Source organism: Nelusetta ayraudi, unplaced genomic scaffold, assembly GCF_046127955.1.
Source record: "Nelusetta ayraudi isolate G7.1 ecotype Tasmania unplaced genomic scaffold, CSIRO-AGI_Nayr_v1 ptg000157l, whole genome shotgun sequence".
In the NCBI taxonomy this organism is placed as follows: Eukaryota; Metazoa; Chordata; class Actinopteri; order Tetraodontiformes; family Monacanthidae; genus Nelusetta; species Nelusetta ayraudi.
In genome coordinates, this window is record NW_027466207.1 from 156,949 (window position 1) to 184,413 (window position 27,465).

Below are 27,465 nucleotides of genomic sequence, written 5' to 3' on the forward strand. Positions count from 1 at the left end.
TTCGCTTTGCAGTTAGCTACAAAACCACTTTATTGAAAAAGCAGATTATGTCATCTACAGTTAACTGATACATCCCAATTTTTTAATACATTAAATAACTTTAAACTTTTTCATGTTTAGATAAATAGATCTAGTTTCCTTTTTTCTTTTTAAATGACCCATCTAGGTAATCAAAAGCGATACAAAAGTTGCGTGACGACGTGTCGAGATGTGCTTGTTGGAACTACCAGAGGGAGAAGATGAAGTCCTCTTTTTCTCTTAGAGTGATTTCTGACAGAAAAAACATTTTCTTTTTAAAAAAAAACAAAAAAAACAAAAAACAACTAGCCTGGTTATGTACAAGGTCACTAGCCATGTGCTATGCAGTAGAAACCCAAGTAGTACTTTTTAAAAAACAAGTGTTTTAGGACATGGTCCTTGAACGCAGCGAAAGAACCTCCGATTTTTGTCACGTTTTTCCTTGGAGGAGGGGTTGATCATGTGCAGACGACTTTTAAAATGCCTCATTCTTCAAGTATGCCACACACACACACACACACACACACACACACACACACACACACACACACACACACACACACACACACACACACACACACACACACACACACACACACACACACACACACACACACCATCCATCATATCCGCATCTATACAACCAGGAGAAGGAACGTTGGATCATTATTACATTCAAATGAATCTCATTACATAAGATTTCATCAGAAAGCATTCCCTGCCTTTTCAGTCTGCTTGTGTCACACTCAGTAGTATTTATTCAGACCTGCGTGCACTGTGATACAGTAAGAGTAGGAGCTGGGCCAGTGTTTGCATACAATTGTCGCTTTCTGATGGGCTTCTTTTTTTTTTTTCCAGGCCTTGTCGACACATAAGTGGGTAATTTAAAAAAAAATACAAAATTTCCCAGTGGAAAAATAAAAATCTCCCTGCACACTGACTGGTATTTTTAAAATACAGGCCGTCAAGCGATATCAAGCTTGTGTTAAGCCAAGAGGTGACAATATAACCTCTGAGGATAAGGACACTTTGGCTCGTGGGACTCAGGAGCAGGACTGGAAACAGCAACAAGCACAACAGCAGAGTTGAGTTTCCCTCTGAAACTTTCACGCTGCCATGATTCAAACTCCACCCGACGCCTCTCGTCCACACCGCAGTGTGCATTGAATCTGGACTCGGCCACGCAGTCCAACGAGGAGCGTTCTAGAATAGCACCGCTTTGGTTCCGTCTGCTATTTCTGCACAGGTGAAAAAAAAGGTGCAATAACAAAAAAGACAGGAAAAAAAAAAAAAAAAAAAAAAAAAGCCAGCTTCCTGTTTCCTGTTTACACTGAAACCCTGCAAGGAGTTCAAAAAAGTCCAAGTTGCATTAAAAAAAAAATGAAATACCCATTTACCTGTGGACAAGGCCTTCATTGTTGCATGGATAGCAGACAGGCAGAGTTTGCTACAGTCGCACAACGCCGCGCCATCAGTGTGCAGCACGACACACAAACATTCAAACAGCAAGAACCAGACGGCAACATGTGGAAAGAAACGGCCGGCGAGTGACAAATAAATGCAACCGCTGAAATGTGAAGTTTGGGGCCACGGCGCCACATTGCCCTGCAAACACAGTCAGTGTGTGTGTGTGTGTGTGTGTGTGTGTGTGTGTGTGTGTGTGCCAGGGCCCTGCCATAAGCACACGCACACTGACATAGTGTGCTCACAACTGAAAGAAGCAGCAGGTTTTTTACTGCTACATGCAGCAGCTCAGATTTTCTCAGATTATTATTGTCGTTATTATTATTTTCTGTCCTACAGGTGGCGCTGACCAACGTGGGGAAGGGTGTCACAGTGTTTTTGCATATCTCCAGCACACTGTTACTGGGCGAAGGGTTGTGTGTGGGGAGGCTCTGAAGACACGGGTGGGACCAGCAACTCCGCAGCTTCCAGGAAACATCCTCCCAAAACACAACAGCAGACTGTGACACACACACACACACACACACACACACACAAACACACTCTGACACACGCGTAACGCACACGCACGCACACAGAAATCAGTGTCTGGAATGTAAAGCAGGAATAGAAGGAGTAGCAGGAGCAGATCTGGCGCACAAAGGTGTTTGCATCAGTTTGATTCCACTCTGAGTCAGAAACACACATTCACGCAATACGAAGGCTATGGAGCATAAATAAGGGAATGCCATTTGTTCTAGTTTATAGCAGTGGAATAACACTTCCCTCTGCATATCTGATATTGTTTTATTGTCGTCTTATTGTATTTTTTGTTTTTATTTATTCCTCCTGAGGATCAGTCTGACTCCGATATTTGATGGATGACTCGAGTCGAGTCGATCAATGGAACCAACTGACAGAGTCAAAGGTTGAGAGAAATCTATGAACCCTCATGCTTCACTGCTGTCGGACTCACGTGTTAAGACGCTGCTTGATTTGATCTCACGCGCAGCTCGGTGGTGACCTTGAGATGAAGCCAAAGGTCATCAAACGATTCAGCCAGAACATAGTTGCTGCTCAGAGTGGAACAAAAACAATGCTGGAGATGCCACCTTGTCAGACACACAGAGGCTCTTTGGCCCGCAGACAGACAGATAGACAGACAGACAGACAGACAGACAGACAGACAGACAGACAGACAGACAGAGCCAGACTCTTCAGACGGACAGTGTGTTTCATTTTTCAACTGAAATTGAATTGAAAAAAAAAAAAACAAGAAAAAAAAGAACAAAAAATAAAAGAGGTTCTACATCTATGACCTTTATGTGGAAAACATCTGCAAAATATATATTCATATATAAAAAGACAATCTATGTGCATCTAAATCTTTTCCTTTTTTCTCTCATAATATAATTACTCGTTAAGACACTGCTCGTGAATCTCTTGAGGTCTTTGTCTCAGACTTCCTACGTGGAATGAACGTGTCACAGTCTGCTGAGCTGCTGGTGGCGCTGCGGTGCCGGTGTCACCTCGGGGTGGTGCAGGGTGGCCGGGGGGCAGAGGAGGGTCTGAAGAGGGTCCAAGGAGGGTCCGGGGGTCCTCGTCCCCGCAGCCCCTGTGTCCTGACGCTGCCTGTCCTTTGCATAGGACTCTGCTGGAGCGTTTGAAGCTCCACCAGAGACGTCCCGTCCCCAAGACACAGCACCACCCCGCCCCAACCCCACCCCCACCCTCCTGCACCTCCTGACTTCCCTGAAGCCAACATTGCCGGCCCTCCTTCCCCCTCCTCCTCCTCCCCCTGGTCCTGGCGGAGACGGTCAACCTGCCCACACTTCAGCCTGGGATGAGGACCCTGGGAAGGAGGAGACCACAGCCTTGCCTGTGTGGCGTCACCAGTGGCTGAGTTGGGCTGTTGGCTCTCAGCGTTGAGGGACCAAGGCTGGAGCAGGACGAAGGAGAAACTTTTCTTGTTTGTTTGTTTTTAAAAAACAGCTGAAACATGTTCCGACAGGCCGAGTGGTGGGAGCTGCACAGTATGTGTTAGTCCATGTCCCGCTGGGCCGGGGGGGGGCCGAGGGGTCCTGCTGGGCCAGGGGGGGTCCGAGGCAGTGGAGGAACCCTGCTCTTAGAGGCACGCGTTCAATGTTATCAACATTTTTCTTCTTATCACTGTTCCTCCTGCTGGTGTCTCAGATCACTTGGCTGGAGGGAGAACGAGGCTGGCTGGCTGAAGACCCTGGGCCCCCCCCCACCCCCTCACAGCTCAGTGACATGGAGAGGGTAGCTGGGAGGCATGTGGTTGGGCACCTGGGCCTGGAGGCGGTGGATGTGGCAGCCGTGGCAGAGCAGGTGGCCCTCCAGCGGGTAGCAGCGGTGGCCCTCCTCATCGTTCAGCATCAGGCTGCAGTCCTGCCAGAGACACAGAGACACGAGCCACATGAATGGCAATCATCCTGAAGACCCCACTGGACCTTCACATCTCTCTCACTGCCCACTGAGGAACCTTGAGCCACTCTAGCGACTCTTGGTTTATCGAAAGGCTTTTTTTTTTCTAGACGATTCCATCGTCGCTGTGATTCAGCTGGTTTCAAGGCTCAGCATTTTCTTCCGAAGATAAAGTCAAATCAATCCAAAAGTAAAGTTAAAAGGTAGAGTTTGGCATTTCAGGAAATTAAGAAGAAGAAAGTTATACAGAAAGACAGACAGACCGTTAAGATTCAAGATGTTATCTTCTAAAGAGAAACATGACGGCGGAAACAACTTTTATGAAGGCAAAACTGCTCTCCTATGAATGGATTTAAACACAAATTCAAACACATTCACTTAAAACACATCTTGAAATAAAAACTTTACCAGGAGAGCAACTACCTGAGTAATCATTTCACTGAGCCGTTCAGTATGAGTCAAAATGAATACACCTCATGAGGTTTTTTCTCCATCCGAGCCACAATAAAACAATAAAATAAACAGAAAGTTTGAAATATATATTGTCAAAGTACAAAAAACAATGTTGATTTTATGCTTAGTCCAGGAAGTCAAATATTAATAATAACAACATCTGCAGCTCTGAACTATTAGTTCAGCCTGGACATGATCTCCTTGCACTGAGTGAAGCTGCACAACAATCATTGCAGTTTTATGAGCCTCGCAAAGAGCTGCAGACCACCATGTACAGTAAATGCTCATTTTCCTTATCGGTAGTTAAGCAAATAACAGCTGATGTGGGTGAGACGACATGGTAACCTACAGAGATTTTGTCCGCTGGGAGTTTTTCCTTTTTCATTGTGCTTGTGTGTCTGTGTGTGTGAAGGGCTGACAGGCAGGGACACCCTGACTGTGGTTACATCAACACACCAGCACTATCAGGATTCACTACTGGAACCATACCCGGCTCAAACATCATGTATAATAGATGAAGTTCTGCTCGGCGCATTTGCATCCTGGTGGGAAACGGAGGCTGAACGGTGTGATTCAAAATAAAATAAAACTCACATACGGATTATTTTAATTTTAACTTCCAATGTGTGATGAATTCACCGTCTCATGAATGATTCAGCTCTGGACTCTGCTCTCACTCTCTCCCTCTGTACACAAACACCGCCTAATCCTCCCCATACAGCTAAATGATTACCCACAACGCTTACACGATGATGTGGACTGTTTCTGCACAGTGGAATGTCAGCGGTTCAGAAGCAATCTGCCGCCACGCTAATGAGCATAATGAGAATAATGAGAATACCTGTCTGCTTCACCTTGATGAGAAATGTTTGCGTCGTACGTGGCAGAGCGCCTGGCGGCCGGGATGTGACAGGTCTGCCTCCAGCAGTGACCCCCCGCCGAGTTCACAGCTTAACGCTGGAATGTGCTTTGTCAATGAGTCACAGTGTTGCTGTAACCTTGGCTTGAGATCCGTCTGAGTGCTTCTCATTCATTCGGCGGCCGACCGCAGCGGTGACTCACGCACGTCACTACAGAGAGTCTGGCCCCGTCCCACACGGCTCCAGCTCTCAGCCACAATCACAACATTGGAACATTGTGGATGAAAACAGGAGCTCATGTTGAGGTGGAGGTGGTGTGTGAAGTTGTATCGCCCGCCAAAATAACGACGGTCAAATCCTGGTTTCCAACTCAGCCTGAAGCCATTTCCTTCTTGAAGAAACCCAAATTTGTCGCGTTTACGCATTTGCGGCAAAGAAACGATGCTAGTTTTGGTCAGAAGATGGCAGTATAGGCAAGGTGCCGTAACTCAGTCCTTGTAAAATAAGGAAGAAGTTGGAGGTTCCAAACTGGAGAGAAAAACAAGTAGTTGCCTGGCAACTCACAACAGTAGCTGCACCAGCCACCAGTCACCAGTCGCCAGTCGCCAGTCGCCAGTCGCCAGTCTCCAGTCGCCAGTCGCCAGTCACCAGTCACCAGTCACCAGTCTCCAGTCACCAGTCACCAGCCACCAGTCACCAGTCGCCAGTCGCCAGTCGCCAGTCTCCAGTCGCCAGTCGCCAGTCTCCAGTCGCCAGTCACCAGTCTCCAGTCTCCAGTCTCCAGTCTCCAGTGGCCAGTCTCCAGTGGCCAGTCTCCAGTCTCTACTCTCCAGTCACCAGTCTCCAGTGGCCAGTCTCCAGTGGCCAGTCTCCAGTCTCTACTCTCCAGTCGCCAGTCTCTAGTCTCCAGTCACCAGTCTCCAGTCTCCAGTCTCCAGTGGCCAGTCTCCAGTTTCCAGTGGCCAGTCTCCAGTCTCCAGTCTCTACTCTCCAGTCACCAGTCACCAGTCTCCAGTCTCCAGTCTCCAGTCTCCAGTGGCCAGTCTCCAGTCACCAGTCTCCAGTCACCAGTCTCCAGTGGCCAGTCACCAGTCTCCAGTCTCCAGTCTCCAGTGGCCAGTCTCCAGTCTCCAGTGGCCAGTCTCCAGTCTCCAGTGGCCAGTCACCAGTCTCCAGTCTCCAGTCTCCAGTGGCCAGTCTCCAGTCTCCAGTGGCCAGTCTCCAGTCTCCAGTCTCTAGTCTCTAGTCACCAGTCACCAGTCACCAGTCTCCAGTCTCCAGTGGCCAGTCACCAGTCACCAGTCTCCAGTCACCAGTCACCAGTCACCAGTCTCTACTCTCCAGTCACCAGTCTCCAGTCACCAGTCTCCAGTGGCCAGTCACCAGTCTCCAGTCGCCAGTCTCTAGTTACCAGTGGCCAGTCACCAGTCTCCAGTCACCAGTCTCCAGTGGCCAGTCACCAGTCTCCAGTCGCCAGTCTCTAGTTACCAGTGGCCAGTCTCCAGTCTCCAGTCTCCAGTCACCAGTCTGCAGTTGGGACTGAGAGACTGGCCAGGTGGAACCTGATTCTGGGATTTCATGGGGAAATCGCAAAGATCACGTGACCAGAGTTCTCCTATGGTTTGATTCCTCTCTGAGTGCCGGAAACGCACATTAATACATCAGGACATGCAGGATTTATGTTCAGTGTGTGTCAATGAAAACACTAAAACACTTTGGTGCATAAATGAGGGAGTGAAGTTTAGGTTTAGAGGCACAGACGATTGAACAATCACGCTAAGGCGAGGCTCAGCTATATGGTGGGTTTAGAGTTGTCAAGGAGCTGAGGCCTCACCTCACAGTGGTAGCACTCCACATGGTAGTCCTTGTCCATAGAAACCACCCGGATGGTTTCCTCAGAGCCCTGGAGGGACACAGCAGTGGGAAACATCAGAGCTCCAGCAGCAGTTCTCAGCTTTCAATCCTGCAGCTGCACAACATCCTGAGGCCACAAGCACTGACGCAGACGCACAAAACAAACACTGCGTCGTTTCTCTAGAGTGGCTCAAAATAAATACAAACATGTTTCCTCTGGACAAGTGTGGGTTTTTTTTTTCCAGCCTGGTTTAGACTTAAGTATGAGACGTTCTGGCAAGAGCAGCGTCTAAGACAAGCGTCTACGTTTTAAAATGAAATGAAAAATAAGAAGATCGATGACGGTTTCTTCCTCATTTCATCAAGTTTATGCTCCAGAACACGTTTTAAATGTCTTTTAACTCTGTGAGTCAGTGGCCAGCACAGATAAATGGACCAGCAGTTACTTGGTTCTGATCAAATCTAGACGGATAGGAAAGCTGCTTCTTACCTGGGCAGGAAGGATGGGCTGGTTGCAGGAGGCACATTTAGGAGCAAATACCCTGTTCATGGAAGACACAGTTCCAGTTACTGCTTCATAACTCACACACATCTTCCTAACATCCACATCCAGTCACGATAGGAACACATGTTCTACTTTGAAAGAGATTGTTCACATTAAATTACCATAACTTGCTCACTGCATCATGGATCCGTTTATGTACATTTTTTTTTTTTTTTCTTTAAAGGGTTGCTTCTCTTAATTTATAAAATCTACAAGATCTTTCCTCATAATTAAATAATGAATTACGTAATATTGAATATATTACAAATACAAATCTAAATCCTGTAAATTGCATGAGATCAAATTACATTAAATCCCAGTGAATTAGACACAGACTGGCAGCTTTGCATTAGATCACACAGCCCCAGCTTGAGTCTCGTGCCACGCACACACGGACAGAACATCGGGGAGAAGCGAGAAGTCTTCCTTACGTGTGGTAGTCTTTGACGCAGTAGATGTTGTTCTCCACGTCCACGGTGAAAGGCACTCCATCCAGACCCTCTTTACACACCACGCAGCGGAAACAGCCGGGATGGTAGGACTTGCCGAGAGCCTGGAGGATCTGGACGCCCACGAACGAGACCGAGAGAGGAGGGAGGGAGGGAGGGAGGGAGGCCACAGAGAAGAGCCGCAAGCAAGGAGGGTCATTTAGGCACGGAAACACAAACTGTTCTGAATGAATACTGTGCATCCATATTGGTCATTGGTCATGAAAAAATTGAACAGTAAGAATAATTATTTTCAATATTATTATTATCTTGTGAACTGGACCTTGAGTCTGTAATAATAAATCCATTAATAAAGCATTTTTTCATTCATGTCATACATGGATTATACACAATACAATACTCCAAGATGGTAACTATACTATAGGAAACTATGTTTCTGCACGCATGGACTCCAGGATACACAAGCTCGGTTAGATTTCTCACCATCTCCATGATGAGGTGACCACACACGAAGCACTTCTCTGCTGTTTGCTGAAACCCGGAGTACTGTAAAGGAAAGCAGGAGACAAGGGTTTTAATAGGCCTATAGAGGGCGCTGCTGCTGCTGCTGCTGCTGCTGCTGCTGCTGCTGCTGCTGCTGCTGAGTTTGACGTCACTGTAAGCCGTTGATTGCTGCTGCCAACATCCAGGACTCGCGTCTCTCTCCTGTGTCTGAAGATGTAAACAGTTTCTTTCTTCTTCTTTTTCTTCTTCTTCAGCTTTTCTCAAACCCTATGATGTACGTGATGAACACACGGGCGCTGTTTCACACAACCATGACGTTATTGAACCACGCTTTGTTTGGCCGGTTTTCAAGTCAAAACTGTCCCCAGAAACATTCACATGGAGAAAGTCATGAGCACTTTTTCAGCCAGTGTCGACAGTGTTGCTGCATCACGACTGCAGATGGATGCAAAACGCCTTTGCTGCAAAATCTTATTTCCTTCCTTTGTTTGACGCCTGCTCACTTCCTTTTCTCAAAGCCAAGTTCTGTCTACCTTTATCAAGTGACGTCAACATTTAAGAAGGAAGACACTTTTTAGAAGTGAATTAAAGAATACATATGAAGGAATCAGGCACCCAGGTTGGATTGTAAATCCATCCTTAGCAGCACAGAGATGGTTCCTTCAGGTTCCATCAGGTTCCATCAGGTTCCATCAGGTTCCTTCAGGTTCCTCCAGGTTCCATCAGGTTCCTTCAGGTTCCATCAGGTTCCATCAGGTTCCTTCAGGTTCCTTCAGGTTCCTCCAGGTTCCATCAGGTCCCTTCTTCTTCTAAATGTTTGTGGCACCTCTGCCGCTGTCAGAGGGGAGTCACATACAGGTTGAGAAGCAGAGGCGGATCTCAAAGGTTGGGCTCAATAAAGTGCTTTTTTTCCTTTTCTTTAGACAACCATCTGTAGCTCACAACCTCCTTAAAGGGTCGTGACCTGATGACTTTAGGGGACAAGCTGGCTGAGAGGACACGGCTATGGACCAGGTGGAGGTGGAAGGTGGTAATGGTCGAGCAGCCCTCCAGCAGAGCCTCCCTCCCCCGAGACCCTCGGGTACCCCTAGGCTGACGGAGCAGACCGGTCCAGTTTTATCTGCCTTATGGAGCTGATGGAGATACGTCTCATCCCATCAGCTGACCTCATCAGCTCATTGTCGATAGAAATAGCAGAAGAGGGTTTTTTTCAGAAGTTGGCCAACACATTTGTCTGTCCAGCGACCAGGGGAAGCTGTGGATGAACGGGAAGTAGGTGTGGCGGCGCATTGTGAAACGGTTTAGATTGCAGATGTCACAGAAACACACTGCGTTGTCCACATAACAGCACCCTGACTCGCCCATCGTGTCGACCTGGTCAGCGTCAAACATCTCCGCCATGATGGCGTGGTGGGAGGCGGCCCTGCAGCTGCCCTGCTAACCTGAAGCAGATGGAGCAGGAGCTGCAGCTGTCCTCCCTCCCTGCCGCTCCTAATTGTCAGTGTCGGGATCAGCTCACGGGGTAATTGAGCTCCTTAGGGAAATGTGAGGGGGGGAATGAGTGTGAACTGCTGGGCTGGTGCGAAACTCCTAATTGCAGCCTCAATGTCTGTTTTCTCCCGAGGGTTGCAGAACGCGGCTGCAGATCGTAATCCTTGGCTCCAGGCTCCGCTCTGCTCTTCTGTCACCAGCGCCAAGACACAGCCACATGGAGACTGTGTGTGTGTGTGTGTGTGTGTGTGTGTGTGTGTGTGTGTGTGTGTGTGTGTGTGTGTGTGTGTGTGTGTAAGAGTCCCATAACATCCCAGAATAGCTCACCAAGAAGTCCTCCTCACAGTACACCTTCCCGTTGACGTTGTAGAAGGCCTTCCCTCGCAGCCGCCGACCTGCAGAGACATGAGGCCATCAGACTGAAGGTCCAAGTTCTGTTGTGTTATACACTTCACCACCTTCAATTTCTTTCCATCCATTTGTTTCCTGTAATTTTTAATTTTTAATATTATCTTATTTCTTTTTAATTCATAAAACGTCTTCTTTGCACCGCATATGCGGCTGTAATGATGCAATTTCCCCAATGTGGGATCAATAAAGGCATTCTATTCTATTCTATTTGATTCTATTCTATTCTATTCTATTCTACTGTGACGGACGTTTGTGATTTTGTGCCATTTCCTTTGTGGGTGCTATGAGCTGCAACCCAATTGCCCTTTTTGGGACTTGAGATAGATAAACTGAACTGAACTGAACTGTAAATCTTCATCACAGCGTGTGTCTCACAGTCATCACGTTCAGTGCCTCATGACGGTGACTATTTTAGTGAATTTGCAGAGCAGTTATACATACGAGTGCGTCATAATCCATTTGACTCACTGAGGCCTCAGTCGATGATGCTCGCCGGGCCGTTTAATTAACCTGACACTGCACATGAACTGCCTTACACTTGTATCTGGGAAATAGCACATCGAAAAATGAACCCAGATCCAGAAGAAAGCGCAGCACTCAGTCGCAAGCCAGGCAAGTCAGTGGAGTGCTAGCGACGCAGTAACAGTTTCAAGCAGGTGAACTGAGCAGATTTTCACAACATTTACGGCAGCACGTTTGCGCTCCGTGTGGAGATGCACTGTGGACCCTGCAGACTCGCACGTAGCGGCAGCAACAGCAGGTGCTTGTGTGAGCAGATGGCTGCAGCAACGTGGGCAACATCCCATCTACAACTCTGCTTCGTGACTTTGACCATTGATCCCAGAAGAGTTCTATTCACAATCAATAGACACAGCCAGCCGAGCAAAAATATCCCCCCCCCTGGGCACAAAACACACACGTCCTCCATATGTCAGTCGGAGGCCCTTTGACTTTATGATCATCTCAAGCAGATACCGAGACTGATGTGTGGCTGCAGTGAGTCGCTGCCGTCCTGCACCATTTGAAAAGAGTCTCGTCATTTCACTGCACATCCAGCAGGATCCTGTGACAAATAAAGTTCTCGAGTGTTGAATGTTGAAAGAGCCCAGAGGAACACGTTCAGCCACCCAACTGGTTGAGTGTGCTGAGCTTCCAGCTGTGTTAGTGTTGTAGTCGAGATCACACCGGCCGAGACCGAGACATTATCAAGACTAGAGAGCATTGGATGGAGACCCGACCAAGACGTTATATATTAAAAATAAATAAATAAATAAATAAATAAATGACCAGTATCTTCTTTTTAAAATCCAGTTAGCTTCTCAATGGAACAGCGACATCTCTTTTCAGCAAGGTGTCTTTTAATCATTTTCTTGAACATTTTGCTGCTTTGCCAACAACTTTAATAAACTTAATAAAGTCAAAAAAATAAACCAGGAACAAGGGGGCAGGATGTCACTCTGGTGTCACCAACAAAGTGTAAAACAGCAGCAGCTGGATTCTTTTCCATTTCTTATCGTGTTATTACAGTGTTGGCTGAGTCTCCACTGGTCTGGATCAAGAATCCCCAGTCCGTCCAGTCCCAGACCGAGACCAGACCCAGTAAAAAATTCCTCCGAGTCCGAGACGAGACCGAGACCCTGAAGAAGTGGTCTGGGGAACCAGGACCAACCTGGAGAACTCCAACAGCACCATGTGTGAGGCGTTCCTTCCTTCATTCATTCCAAAAGTCTGAATCCAACCCGTCAGAGAAACTGTGCCAGCAGCCCTCGCAAGCTCAACCCATTCACTCTCAGTTAGCGGTGGTGCCCCCCCCCCCCATGCTCCCCCAGCAGTGCCTTGACTTCACCGGCAGCCTGGCGGACGCAGCCTCCGTCCCATCCTATAAATCTGCCGCTCCAGTCAGATTGAATTGTCGTCACCGAGCCGCCATTCAGTTTATGGGCGTCTTAGCATGGGAAAAAAAAAGGGTCGCTGTCCCCCACCCCCCCTCCCCTCCTCCCTGCTCCCCCCTTTTTCTCTAAACTCTGAAATTTATGCAATCGCTGTATTTCACACACAAACCGGGTGTCAGGACGGCGGGAAGATGGTAATACATTAGCAGCCACCTGAATGGCCGCAGCCGCCCAGGAATGTCCTCCACACAATAGGTGAGACTTTTAAGACTTTTGAGACAGACGAGCAATTAGCATTTTGGTAGCATAGGAGGAGTGAGTGGGGCGGGTGGAGGGGGTGGCCGTTCGAGTGTGTGTGTGTGTGTGTGTGTGTGTGTGTGTGTGGACTGTGGACTGTGGTAGAACTATGAAGAGTGCAGGACGCTGGAGAGGCTTGAACTTGCAGGAACAGTGAGATTATGGTGAAGCACGGAGAGGGGGGGGGGGTTGGTGTTGCTGTGTGCTCGTCTGTGGCCTCCTGCTCTGCAGTTTTGGGCTGTGAAAGGTGAAGACAAAGGGCCTCAGCGCTGACGACTGTGTGCAGCAGCGCCCACTCACTCGCTCAGGGCCCGACTGAGCAAACGGGGACATTCCTTCTGCCTGAGGTCACTCGCTGGTCCCTCAACCCCCCCCCCCCCCCCCCCCCCCCCACACACACACACACACACACACACCCACTCCCTGCCTACCGCTCACTCTCGCCCAGGGAGGTGGCTGGGTGAGGGGGTGTGGGGGGGGGGGTCCTTGGCTGCTCCTCTCTCCCCCCCCCCCCTCTCTCTCCTCTCTCTCCTCTGGCCTTTTGTCAAGGCAGGACAGGAGAGGCTGAACCAGCTCACCGAGCTGCTACCAGCTCGTCCCCCTCATTGCCACATTTGCTCAATGTAATGAGGCTGGGAAGTGACAATTAAAGAAAGAAAGAAAGACAAGACGAGAGTTTAAAGCAACACCACCTGAAAAAGCTTTGAAATTGTCCTTGGGAATCAGCGACGTTACAAAGCTACTGAGCCACTGGCTTGGTATTGCCTTCGTACGCTGGGCCGTGTTGGTATGAGTGTTGCCATGAAGCATATTTTTCTTCTGGACAGGTGTCGGGCAGGTGAGCTGACACAGAACAACCTGCTCCAGACCTTTAAAATAAAACTTCAACTAAAATCAACCCTGCGTTTGGTGTTGATCAGCAGTTTCTGTTGTGACAGTTTGCTCCAAAAACATCTGTGTTAGAAAAACGGGTTGTGTGAGGTCAAGCGAGAAGCAGAAGAATTTGTCAACTTCCTTTTCGTCAGAGTCCTCTTCACGTAAAGCAGCACGTGGTGACGGTTCCTCATTCTTCCGCTGCGGGCTTATGTTGCCGTTCAATTAATCTGCAGATTTTGGTTGCTTTCTGGGATTAGATTTGTAATCTCTGGATGGATAAACCAATGCTTTTTTTTTCAAAAAGGAATTTGCAGAGTGACGTGCAATGAATGGCGCTTCACTTTCCTCCAGGAGGACTCGGCCTTGTGAACACTGGGGTGTGTTCAAGTTCCAACTGATGGCTGCTGATCCTTGCAGCAGTAGTTCACGTTACATCCTCCTTCCCTGATGTGCCATCAAGAAGCAATCGGCTGCTTGCGAGCATCCACGCGCAGAGCAGAACTCGAGTGCAGAATGTTGACTTCACCGAGCGCTTTTACATCTTTCCCAGCGAGGAGTGACACTCACTCGCTCACAGTCAGTCACACTCGAAGCCAACAGGAGCTTTCACACCTTCCTGCAGTGCCTTTTCCTTTGCCTCAGTTATTTGTAATAAAAAAAATAAAAAAAATATTGGCGTAGTTGTGTTGTCACTGACAACCATCCAGAGTTATTACTCTGGCTGTCAGCATGAATCACTGTCTGTTTGAGTGAAGGGCAGCAGTCTTAGCAGCTGTGAGAGAGAAGCACTTGCAGCGAATGTCACCGTCACAGTTGCAATCCTGCAACTTGAACCGAAGCGTCGCTCGTCAGTCTTCGCTGTCTCGCTCTCCTGTGCCCACAGTGAAATACTGCAGCCAAAGTTTTGCGATTTCAGTGCATTCAATCATATATTCATGCTGCGTATCACTCACCTGCATATTCATGCTGCCTTAACATCAAATCTGCACCATCAAAATTTTGACTCTTTCTAATGACGTGTTTTTATCTGCACATTTTGCACCCAGAGTGCTTTGGGGATTTGAAGGCAGATAATCTGTTAAATCCCAACTAATGTGGTAAGATGGGACTGAAAAAACTAGCAACTAGCATTTCTTTTACCACGAAATAAAGCCGACATATTCACCAGCAGTCGGAGGCTGAAAACTGGCGGCTCCAAATGACACCGACAAACAGAAGCTGCGCTGCTCACCTGCAGCGTGTTAATTATGAAGAGAAGACAGGTTTGTTTGTTTTTTTTTTTAGCAAATATCTGAATGTAGCATAAATGCAGCCGATGAGTTGTGAGACGATGTTGCTGCTCGTGGATTTTGGATGACTGTCATTATTACTCAATCCAATTATCTGTAAAGAAAAAAAAAAAAAATGCTGCTGAAATGAATGTGAATGTACGTGCACTGTATGAGTCTGGTAAGTAAGAGCACAGGGACTGAGGGTTCTTTATTTGGCAGCCTGGCAGGTGCAGCCAGCGGCGATGAAAGATTAGAGAAACTCGTCTCCTCCTGCTTGGATTTCTGGAGCACAATGAATGAGTCATCTTCCTTGTGGTCGCCGGTCTGCCCATCCAGTCCAGGGTATCGCTCTGTCATTACTTAGGGGAAGCGTGCTTATTTTGAACAACACCGTGACTCACTGTCATGTGCCGATATGAATCTACTCCAAGCAGAGCGCAGGCAGTGACCGTCCCTCTGAGACGAGTCAAAGCAGCAGAGAGACGCAGATCCTGAGTGATGGCAGATTGATAGCACTGCTGGGAAAAAAACCAACCTCCGCTCTTTCGCATTGAGTATAAAAATAAGCCTCGACAGATGGCTCGAGCAGTTAGCACGACACCAGCAAAGGATGTGCTGGTTTGGTTCAGACTCAAAACACGTCTTGTCGTTTACTTGAATCTGTTAAAATGTCTAAACAGGACAAGATGACCCATTAAAAATAATTACAGTTTAATTAATCAGATTATTATTTTCCGGCTTTCTTCACAGAGGAAGTACTTTGACGCAGCAGAAGGGACGTTTCCTGAATCGCTGGATTTATATCAGGGGGCGGCGCCAAATCAAACAACAAAAAAAAAAAAAAGGAAGATGATCAGACAAACTTCCGTGTTTTACATTTAACGTGGACCAATCAGACGCTCAACTGACAGATTAGACAGACAGCAGCAGCAGAAGGCTTTACACTGGTGTTGTCACCGCTCCACAGTGAAACGACAAACATTAAGAAGCCATTTTGAGTGGCGCATCAACAAGTGTTGAGGTAACAAACTTTACCCAAGCGGTAGTTGGCCGTGCACTTGAATGTCTGGAAACCAGCGGCCACCACTTTAAGCACCTCTTGTAATTGTAGAGACCAAAGGTAACTTCTGTTCAATAAATATGCTATCGAAACACTTATGCAAGTTTTTCTTTTCCCGATGTGTGTATACATTACATTGGCTGACTCTTTATATGAAACACATTTGTCTTTCATGATGGCCGTCATGCCTGATGATCTCACCACAGAGGTACGAATTCTTCTCCTTGACCGGTCAAGGTGAAAGGTCAGTTCATTAAAAAAAAATGATGCAAGTATGGGAGATAGCCAAGAGGAGGCTCAATCATGCATGGCTAAACCAAGCCCAAGGTTAGCAGACCTCCTCCGTGAGGAGCTCCTGGCTCCTGGGGGGAACCAGCTGGAACAACACAAACTGAAAAACAAATAGGAGCGCGGCTGCTGATACATCACCAGATTGTGTTATGACATTTGCAGGCACTTTGAAAAGCCAAACTTCTCAGATGCCTTCAAATCAACAGTCTATAAAGAGAAACATTCCCATTCACTCCAGGGCCAATGAGGCATCCCAGAGTTTACGCTACCAATAAACCATCTCAAGAGGCAAGCAGGCCTGTGCAGTTATGGACCGTGACTGGCGGGCTGAGCACAGAGCACCACTTGGTAACTCATCCTGGACCCCATTCCTCTAACCAACACCAGGGTAATTCTCTCAGGAGCCGTCTGAGGGTTTCCTCTGAGGGCGGTGAAGTTGCACACTGTGGTTTCATGCAGCCGTTCCCGCTCCTCCGATCTAATCCAGTCATGTATTGAGTTTATTTTTATCCTGCAGAGGAAACTGTTCACTCGTCTTGTAAATAAATCTATCCGAGTTCTTCCCATCTTGGCTTTATGACCTCTAACAACAGCTGACCGCTGTGTCAGGAGACTGTATGTGCAGATTATAAAAATTAAGATGGTACATAATGGTGTTGTCAAGCTGTATAAACTAATTGATATAAAATATTTACTTTTTACATGGAAAGTGGAAAAAAGCAGTCCAGGCTACGATTTAAATTTCCATTTAAAAACCTGGATTGTTGGATCGCACGTCTATCAGTAGTATTTCTCTTCTCGTTTTCTAGATGGTGATCGTCTTACGTCACTGGGCAGTAGGCCTCTAACTTTTCAGGCTTTTTTTTTTCAAGATGGGATAATGGCAATAATATGGGACCTTCAGCAAACCCTGAGAGCAACGCTTACACCTCAGCCAGCAGCAACTGGACCCTCGGCATCTGGCCCCTCTTTCTTCGCTCACACAATAAATCGGAAAGTATGCGTCTTCGGTTACATGTAAATTATAGGCAGTTCTTCCCGGCCCGGAGGGAGTGAAGGGATGGGGGGACGAGGGGGAGTGTCGGGGATCGCTATCCGTGTATAGTACACACATGAATGGGACAAACTTGGCTAAAAAGCTCTCTCCCAACATCTTCCTCTTGTCTCCCTGGGAAACAGGAGAAGAGGCCTGGAGTCGGGTGACAGGAACATCCCCAAAAAAAAAAACTAAAAACCCTCGGCACACTGCTTCCACTCTGTGAGCTCGGCTCCAGAGCGGATTTAATTACACACCAAATAATGTCGGTGTTTTACTTCTTTGCGGCGACATTAGCGCCTTCCTGCAGCGCAGAGAGCCGAGCGGCCCCATTATTCTTCAGAAACAGAGCAGATGTTTTGATCTGTGGCTGTAAAAACGCCTCCGACGACACTAATTGACGGTGTTCAGAGCGCAGAGACAACACTCGCCGCAGCTCAGAGGGAGACTTGGTGGCAGAAGTGTGCAAACAGACAAGGATGGAGCCTGGATACAATCTGAGACTCAAAACTTTGCTGTCTTTTTCCTCCAGTTTGAAGAAGAACTGACGTTGCCTCGTAGTTGCAGCACTAGTAGCTATGAACCAGAAGAACTGTACAATGTCTGAGCCTGGCTCAGTCAAACTACACCAGGGGTGGGCAGGATGTTCTAAAATGTGACAGAGGGACTGGAGCAGCAGCAGATGGATGGAGTGTTTTGGTGACCTGCCTTGTAGGAGGAAAAAAATATCACGGGATACGTAGAAAAATAGAAAATGTGCTTTAATGTCAATTGAAAAAAAAAAATTTGAGTGTTTCCCCACATTCAATTGAAATGACTCTTAAAACACTGAAAAAATGGATGAGATACTGGATGAGATACTGCTATTTTATGACTTACTTACTATGAATATCATGTCTTTAAGTTTGGCGGGCCGGATTAAAAAGTTTAACGGGTCGCATATGGCCCCCAGGCCATAGTTTGCCCATGCCTGGACTACACGGACTTCGTCAATCTGAGTGTACTAGTGGTGCTCAGATTGCTTCATGGTTGCCGACACAGCCAATACTTGTGTTGGCTGTGGGTCCATGGTGATGACTGAAGAAATTGCTAAACACGGTTGAGGGCACGATCATTTCATGGATTTACGTTTTATCTCCAGAACACTGCGTGAAGTGTATTTTTCATGTATGGATTAATCCATAGAGATTAGGAAATTAAAGAAGATTTCTTCATTCTCACTCAGCCTTTGACCATGTGGCTGAAATAATTCTAGTAATATTTCAAAATCGCACCTCACGTCACCACAACTCACCACACCCGGACCTCAGTCCACACTATTGACACGCACAGTACGAATGAGCTCCTCCAATCCAACCACAATGGTTCCGCTGTCGCCACTGGAGTGACGGAGGGTTATTTTTTCACTGAATAAATATTATTTTGCACGTTCATCTCCACAGCTCCCTCACGTATCCCTCTGGTTACACGGATTTTTGCTCGTCTCACAGAAATGCAAAGCAGTGCAGCACACACACACACACACACACACACACACACACACACACACACACACACACACACACACACACACACACACACACACACACACACACACACACACACACACACACACACAGCAGCTCCAGCAGCTCCAGCAGCTCCAGCGGCAGTGACACAGAGTTGGAGCTGCTTTCGCGAGTGTGCCAGTGGTTTTGAGTGTGACCGGCACCTCGCTTGTCATCCATGTAAAAGCACCTTGCAGGGATGCATCACATTCAGACGGAGGGATCACAGCGGAGGCGTCACGCTACAAGTTGATCACGTCAGCTGATTGTGTATCTGCGTAGGCGTCTTTGTCACTCCTCAATTAAAGTACCGCTACATGTCCACTTTGTGAGCATTTAATGGTAGGAGAACGCGCCACAAACAATGTTCATGTTAATCATTGTTTGCTTCTGTTGCTCTCATGGTTGTCTTCTAGCAGCCGCGATGCCAGGCTGAAACACAACAAACCCCAAGTAGATCTGCATCCTGATTCTCCGTACATATTAGAAGATATATCAGGAGAGATACAATATGTCCATCTACATACAAGTGGACCACCTCTTTATGTTGATAACAATTAAAAAAAAAAAAAATATTTTGCAACTTTAAGCATCTGACGAAAAACATCAAATATGATATTTTACGTTTTAATTTCACGCCCGTAAATCACTCATTCTTTAAAGTATCAGCTCGACGAGTGTCTGTTCAAATCTCAACGGTGCCTTGACATGAAGGTTAGTCTCACTGCCCGCGTACACACACGGACCAATATGAAGGAGCAACTTCTTGACTCGAGCAGCGCTTTGACTCACCACAGGAGCAGCAGGTGAAGCAGTTTGTGTGGTAGAGGTTCCCCATGGCCTGGCAGGCCTGGCTGGCACCGTACACACCCTTCCCACACTTGACGCAGATACCTGTCAGGGACACACGGCCAGTTAGAAGAGACTGGGTGGGGGAGGAGGGAGGTTTCTTCTCCCATAAACATCAAAAATATATAAATAAATATATACAGATGTCAAATGCTGTGAGAGGAGGGCAGGAGAAGGCACAGCGGCACTTTTAACTCAAGACACGTATAAGACTGTTGCAAGACACTGTTTGGGAAGTGAGAGATCCCCTCTTTTTAAAAAAAAATACACTTAGGCATGGCTACTACTCAAGATCATGCAGAAATGGGCAATGGTCTGAACTCCACAAAGATTTTTTTTTTTACTGATTAAATCAACAATCTGAAAAAAAATGACCAACAATATGAAGTTAGATTTAAACTGCGAAAAACAAGAAAGTACATTTTATCGCAAACTTTGTTAACAAGAAAGAAAATATGAAATTGGAGCAGTTTAAATTTTTAATAGCCAGGCAAAAAGCACCTGAAGTAGAGCAGTGTTTGAGCTCACTGCTTCGAATCAAAACCTGGCAACCTCTTTGCTCTAATCTACAGCATGCATGTGTCAACAACAGCGACAGTCGCAAGTGTGCAGAAAAACAACTTTCCCAACTTGGTGCCACCAACTTCACCTTGAACAGGCAGCGTGACCTTGTCCAGTGTTGTGTTGTGCATGTGACGCTGGTTTAGAATTTATAGGCTGTTTGAACATGAACCAAACCATCTATAAATTAAAGACTGAGATTCCTTTATTGTCACCATATACACTGGCACAATGAATCTGCCAGTGCACACACACACACACACACACACACACACACACACACACACACACACACACACACACACACACACACACACACACACACACACACACACACACACACACACACACACACACACACACACACAATGAAAATAAGGCAGGATGGTTGAAAAAAAAAAGGGAGGATAAATAATAAACGAGGGATGCTGTGAGTGCAGACACCTGGGGACAGTGTTCACTACAGGTTGAGGGGATATCGAGCACGTGCAGGGAAAAAACCAGAAGGTAAAACTGTATGCTAGCAAAATCTGGGAAGAAGAAGAAGAAGAAGAAGAAGAAGAAGAAGAAGAAGAACTGCTGCAATCTGGTGAGGAGGACTTGCTGAGGTGAGGAACAAGGAGTCGGGGAAGGAGAGCAGAACGGTAGCTTTTAAACTTATGTTGACGAAGCAGCAGCCGACCAACAATCGCCAAACTCTCATGCGCTAAACAAGCTCTGTGGGGGTCACATTCCTCTGGGAGTGCAGGGTCAAAGCCTGGGAGGGGTGAGCCCAGGGTCACAGTGCCTACAGGACGCAAGACCTCACGAGGCCCAAGTAGGGAGCGACCCCCCCCCCCACCCTCCTCCCGCCCCCGCTTCTCCTTGGCCCTTGAGATAACTTAGTGTTGTTGTGGTGGTTTTGTGCTGGATGTGTATTTTAGCATGGCCTTAGACAGCGTAAGACACTAGGACTCATCAAGACCCAGAGTCTACGTGTCTGCATTATTCAAGTGTGAAGGCACTGAGTGAGCCGAAACAATTCTACAATGTGAAGATCTACCGTGAACCAGAAATACACCATTAAAAAGCAACACTTTCTAAAAATGTCCACGGCTTACTGCTCATTCAAAAACCTTTTCAACAGCATATTTAGCCCTCTGTTTACAACTCCCTGCAAAACCACTAGGTCTTGACTTTGGGATAAAACAGCGATGCAGCGATCGTGCAAGGTACACTCATCCCTTCACTGTTGACCCAGAAAAAGATTTCTGCCTTTTTTTTTTTTTTACCCGACTCAGTTTTACCACAACAAGAAAAAGATTTAAAGGACGGATTTTCGCAGCATTGAAGGAAATGCCAGAAAAAACACGGATGACGTGTGTTGTCATGTTATTCACATCTACTGCGAACGTGCCCACCCCTCTGCTTACCAGCCTGTTGCAATTATACAGTGAGAGCAAAGGTTACAATGAGAACTCCAACATGCTTTCACGTGGGCCGGCCAGGTGGAATTGACTTACTGCACGTTTGCCTGATTGCATTTGAGCAAACAAGAACCTGGGAAAACATTTTCCCGGCAGTTGGACGAGTGTGTAGCCACGCAACAGACACGTGTGAGCGTTTTCTCAGCTCAACGGCTCATATCTCCATTTACTAACAATGCACATTTTCCCGAGCTTCATAAACAGACATTTCCCAGGCTCCCCGCATTAAAGACTCGTCTCTTTTCCTTCTCGCTCTGCAGGAATGATCAATACAATCGCTGCCGTGGCTCTGACTCGCCGCCTCATTTCTGGGAATTTTCTTTTTGAGATAAAAAAAAAAAAAAGGGAATTAGTTATTTATAAAGTTACGTGGATTGACCTTCAAGACTTTCCCCCTCTGGCTCTACAGCAGACTCTGAAAAAGATATATGCCCTGTGCAGGCAACATTTGCAGAATGTAATATATTTCATCATGAACATGTTTCTGTCTTTGTGGAAAATCTGCTGAAATCAGAGCCTGAGGTTTCCTCGGGAGCGCGGCTGTGGTTATTATTTGCAGGAGGCCGTCCCGTTGTTCATTTTAAAAACAGGATGCTGAAGCCCTTGTGTGCCCATTTCATAACATGCCCATGTGGCAGGGACAGGATGTTGTGCTTTCACTCTGGTGAGCAGTTAAAAATAAAACGGTAATGGCTGACGCAAAAGCATCGATGCGTCCACGAACATCGCTGATATGCCACAACGCTTGTGGTGCTTTATATCATTTATCTGTGAGACTAATAACTGAGCTCAAACATTTTGTCATTTTGCTGACTACAACGCAACGTGGAAACCCTCTTTCTTCAGAGAACAGTGACCAACGGCATGTGGCAGAATCCATTAGCAACGATCATCCTGTGTTCAGACACACGCCTGGCTTCCTGTTTTGTCAATGCTGTAAACAGAAAAAGAAGAGACTTCATGCAGGCCAGTTCCTGGAAATAAACCAGCTCTTGGTGCGAGATTTGCTGCATCAAAATGTTAAAATCATCAGCCTCACCAACCGAGGCAGGTTGCATGTGTTCAGGAAATGAGAGATGCCACATTTAAAGAAGAAACTGGATTGAATTCCAGCAAAACACACTGAGTGTTTCATTTTCTGCAAACCACATAAAACACAGTGCTGGACGACGATGACGGAGATTTATCTTCAAATATGGAGTGACTCATGAGTGGCTGGAAAAGTCCCACTGGAGGAGGAGAGGTCTACATTGGAGAGACGTGTGAGCAAGTGGGACACAGTCAGAGGATCACGGAGGCTTAGAACCGAATGTGCGACTGAAAACATTTCAACACATGATCACCTGTCAGCTGCAAAGTTGCTGCACACAGTCAAGTAAGGAAATCCCTCTATCTCTCTATGTATATCAGAATTTAATCCATTCAATTAAATTAGTCACAATTAATTGAACATTTTTTACACGTGTGTATGTATATATATATATATATATATATATATATATATATATATATATATATATATATATATATACACACACACACACACACACACACACACACACACACACACACACACACACACACACACAGATACAGATACACAGAAAAGTGTTGTTGGTGCTGTTCTTCAGCATGTGTGTGTGTGTGTGTGTGTGTGTGCGTGGGCCATGTGCATGACTAGTGCCATTATAATTCTGGGCAGGTGATCAGACTTGACCCCCCCACTCTGTCTGGCCTGCCAGCCAGCATGTTGTGCCAAGTGTCTGCTGTTGCCTGACTCCCCACTGGCTGCTTAATGAAGGGCTTCGCGGGGGAAGTCGGGGCGGGGTGGCAGTGGGAGGGGTGGGCCGGTGGTGGTGGTGGTCGGGTGGGGGGGGTTCGGCGGGGCTGGCAAAAAGAGGATGGGGGTGTGCGGGGGCCTCCCTTCCCTAACCTCCCTCCCCCTCCCCCTCCCCCTCCTTCCGCCTCCTTCCTCAATTGCAGGCCTGTATCTGGGGCCAGCTGTTGATTCACAGCACCTTCCAGCACAACAACAAACAGAGGGCACACAAGGGCCGGCCAGCAGAGCGGTGCTGGCCCGCCGGCCCGCCGGGCCACCAGCAGGAAAGGGCTGCTGCTTCTCCTCCGTCGCTACAGAAAGTGAGAGGCGTCTCCAGGACCTGAAGCCTTTTTTCCCTTCTGCCTCCCTCCTGCTCCTTCCTCTTCCTCCCACCGTCTGATCCCCTCCTCCAGCTTCTTCTCCTCCTTCTTCGCCCTCTGTTATCTCCTCCTCCTTTTATCTACTTGTCTGAAACAAATCCTCAGCTGTCTCAGCCTCACTCTCAGCTGAGTCAACGGAGGAGCCGCAGCTTCCTCTTCCCTCTCTAACTTTAATACAAATTGCGCAATAAAGAATAAAACAACAACAGCAAACTACTGCAGACTGCTCCGCTCTGGATGACTGAGGGGCGTCTGCTGGCAGAACAGAAGACTCCATTCAGATGTTACTGCTGCTGCTGTGCAAATGTTAGCCCGGCCCTAGACAGAAATCAGTTATTGTGCAGCTGCACCTCCCTTGTCTGCCACACAGGGACCTGTTAGCGGTAATGTGGGTTTACAAATGGACGACGAGCCAATTCAGGCCAATTGTTGGGACTACACTTTGTGCAACATGCTGGGCAGCACGTCACTGGTGCTCTGTGTGTCTGGTCGATTGTCAGCCCTCCCCAAGCCACCAGTGAAACCCTCGCAGCTCAGTGCGACAGCAGGAAACGGTTGGATGGAAATGTTCAATAAAGAAAGAGGAACTGATGGGGGTGGAGGCTTTCAGAGCATCAGCACCTTCTCACGAGATAGTGAGTTGCCAAATGCTGCTTTGACTGGTCTAGAACTCAGCTGCACAAAACAAATGTATCCTACTCACACCAATCAGACACACATAACGACATCTCAAACTGGTAAAGGTATGGAAGACCTATGTTCTTTAGTGGAAGCAGTAGTTCTTCAGTATTTGATCAAAGATGAGTTGAAGAGTTGTGTGAGATATGCAAGGACCTCTGGGTTTGCATGGCCCCTGGTGAGGTTCTGAAATGACTCCACACGGATGGAGGTGGCGGTTCAGTGGCACTCACCAAAGTATTCCTTTTTCATGTGTATCTCCAACTCCTTCTCCAGCTCCAAGGTGAGCGCCTCCAGCCGCCTCTCTGCCTGACTGGGCCCACTCTCCCGGCTGGGGGTCACCTGGTAGGGCAGCTTAAACCTGTGGCAGGCAGTCTTTGAGCTCAGCCCGTAGCTGAAGGACGACGGTGACCCCGGGGTCATCTCCGTGGGCCCCGCCGTCTGCTGCTGCTGCTGGTGCTGCTGCTGATGCTGCTCCTGAGGGTGGCTCCGGTTCTGGATCCCCCCATTGCTGTCCCCAAAGTCCTGCTGCTGCTGCTGCTGCTGCTGCAGCTGCAGCAGCGTGTCCTCCTGCAGTCCACCGCCCAGCATGGAGGACCTGGGCGAGGGCAGCTGCTGGAAGTCCGGGTAGGTGCTCATGGAGCCCCGAGAGCTGCGGGAGCTCCTGGAGCTGTGGCTGGAGATGCTGGAGCGGGGGCTGAGCACGCAGTTGGCGCCGGGGCCCCCCGGAGCCCGCGCACCGCCGTCCTGGCTGCAGATGCTCGAGCGGGGGCTGGCGAGCGGGGCCGCGTGCAGCATCGCGCCGTCCAGCTCGTGGCCGAGCCCGGGCCCGTAGCGGGAGTCCGAGTAGCTAGACCTGGGGCTGGCGGTGAAGGAGTACTGGCTGGCCACGCTGGACCTGGGGCTCGCGTGCCTCTGGTCGTAGCCCATGCTGATGCCGCTGGTGCGGTTGCTGCTGGGCTTGCTGCAGCAGTCGCAGCTGTGCACGCTGGCGCGGGGGCTCGAGTGCTTGCTGGTGTCGCTGGCCGTGCTGGCGTAGCTGGAGCGGGGGCTGCTGAGCACCACCACGCTGCTGCTGCTGCAGCTGCCGCCGCCGCCGCCGCCGCTACCGCCGCCGACCCCCTCGCAGTGCACCAGGCTGGACCTCGGGCTGCTGCTGCTGCTGCTGCTGTAGCGCTCCTGAGCCGCCGCCACCACCAGGCTGCTCCGGGGGCTGCCCACCGCGCTGCTCGACCTCGGGCTGGCGTGCTGCGAGGGAGCGAGGCTGGAGCGCGGGCTGGTCGCCCCCACCCCGGCCGCCGTGCCGCCTGTGTACCTGCCGTCGTGGCTGCTGCCGGCGATGCACACGCTGTTGCACCTGTTGCCGGGCAGAGGCGCCGCTTTGCCGAGCGGCACGCCGTCGAAGGCGGAGCCGGTGCTGTACCGGTAGCCCGCCTGCGCCTCCAGCGAGTAGCGGCGGCTCCTCTCCGAGGAGGCGCCCGTGTAGCAGGGCAGCGCCACCTCGGACGTGGCGCAGCAGCCCGAGTCCCGCTGCGGGGCGCAGAAGTCCACGGGGACGGGGACGGGGACGGGCAGTGTGCGGACGCAGCTGACGGGGCGCACCGGAGCGGCGTGGTACACTTTATTCCCCGGTGTGAAGTTCTCCACGGTGACCGTGTGCTGCTGCTGCTGCTGCTGGTGCTGGTGCTGCTGCTGGTGCTTCTGCTGCTGGTGGAGCACCGAGGTCCCGTTCGCCGGCTGCTCCGCCACGGCCGCGGGAGAAAAGTCCACCTCGGCATGGGTGAGCGAGTCTCTCCTGCCGCTGTACAGCCCGTCCTGGTAGGCGTCATACAGGGACAGGTCCTCCATCAGTTTGCTGGCCCGCAGTCCTAAATCCTCCTGGTAGTGCTGCTCCATGTCGCGAAACAAGTTGCTGCTGCTGCTGCTGCTGCTGCTGCTGCTGCGCTGCGCTCAGCGAGCCAAAGTAGCGAGCGCCGCGGCGCGCTAATTGCGTTTCACATGGAAATCAAAACACAAACGCCGCGGAAACAGCCCCGTCTCTCATTCACTGAAAGCCGCCGCCGACGTGCTCGCAAAGAAGCTCCGCCGTGTGCTGCATCGTCGTCCTGGGGCTCCGACCCCTCCGCCCGCCGAAAGAGAGAGAGACAGAGAGAGAGAGAGAGAGAGAGAGAGAGAGAGAGAGAGAGAGAGAGAGAGAGAGAGAGAGAGAGAGAGAAGAAAGAGGGGGAGAGAAAGGAAGAAAGAGAGAAAACAAACTCTTTCTCACAGTTTCAACCGACGGGGATACGTTTGCCAACTTCAGTTTTTGTTAAGTTGAAAGGTCTTTACAGTCAATGGCGCGTTGCGCGGAGGAATTTCCCCGTGTTGGTTTTTCCCTTAACTTCGCTCGCGTCCAATTTGTGGCGAATCAAAGTAGGCTGTATAATCACACTGGTCATAAATACGCGTGATGTGCACGTCCAGACTCCGGGAGCGGCCGAAAATCGCCTTAAAACGCGCTTTTGCCGAGGGGACTCGTTTGCGTAAAAGGAATGCGGGGATGGAGACCGGATGCGCTGCGCCTCTCTGGAATGTGGTTAATGCTGCAGAGAAACAATGATTGCGACCAACTCAGCAAGGGGCTGCCGGCTCTGAAAAGAGAAGAGTTTAGAGAGAAGGGACGTCTGCATTCATCACGGCCAGACTAAAATACCGCACAAAGCACGCCTCACCTGGCCCGACTCCTTTTGCACCAGGAATAAACCCCGTCAAATTACAGCCAGTGAAGGTGTTTGCTACTATTCACTCTTATTCGCCTGATGGCTGTTTTTCTTTTCTTTTTTTTTTTTTTTTAGGCCTTATTACGAATTACCGGCGTTTACCATTATAGGCGTTTCTCTACGTTTTGTTGTCCGAATGCATGCACTTTTATATTTTTAGTTTAAAATATGTCCCAAATACAAAGTCTTATACTGATATTGAAAATAGACT

The 27,465-nt window shown here is 48.6% G+C and overlaps 1 protein-coding gene across 1 annotated transcript; it reads right to left on the bottom strand.

Annotated features, from left to right (window-relative positions):
- wtip (WT1 interacting protein) lies at window positions 1-26,692 on the bottom strand. The gene is made up of 8 exons (XM_076013783.1): window positions 24,729-26,692; window positions 19,535-19,636; window positions 10,389-10,456; window positions 8,550-8,612; window positions 8,049-8,179; window positions 7,564-7,615; window positions 7,054-7,122; window positions 1-3,870 (listed from the first exon to the last, which is right to left on the bottom strand). The coding sequence occupies exons 1-8, from the start codon at window positions 26,389-26,391 to the stop codon at window positions 3,718-3,720; spliced, it is 2,301 nt and encodes a 766-aa protein (XP_075869898.1). The 5' UTR covers window positions 26,392-26,692; the 3' UTR covers window positions 1-3,717.
- Between the last annotated feature and the right edge of the window lie 773 nt (window positions 26,693-27,465).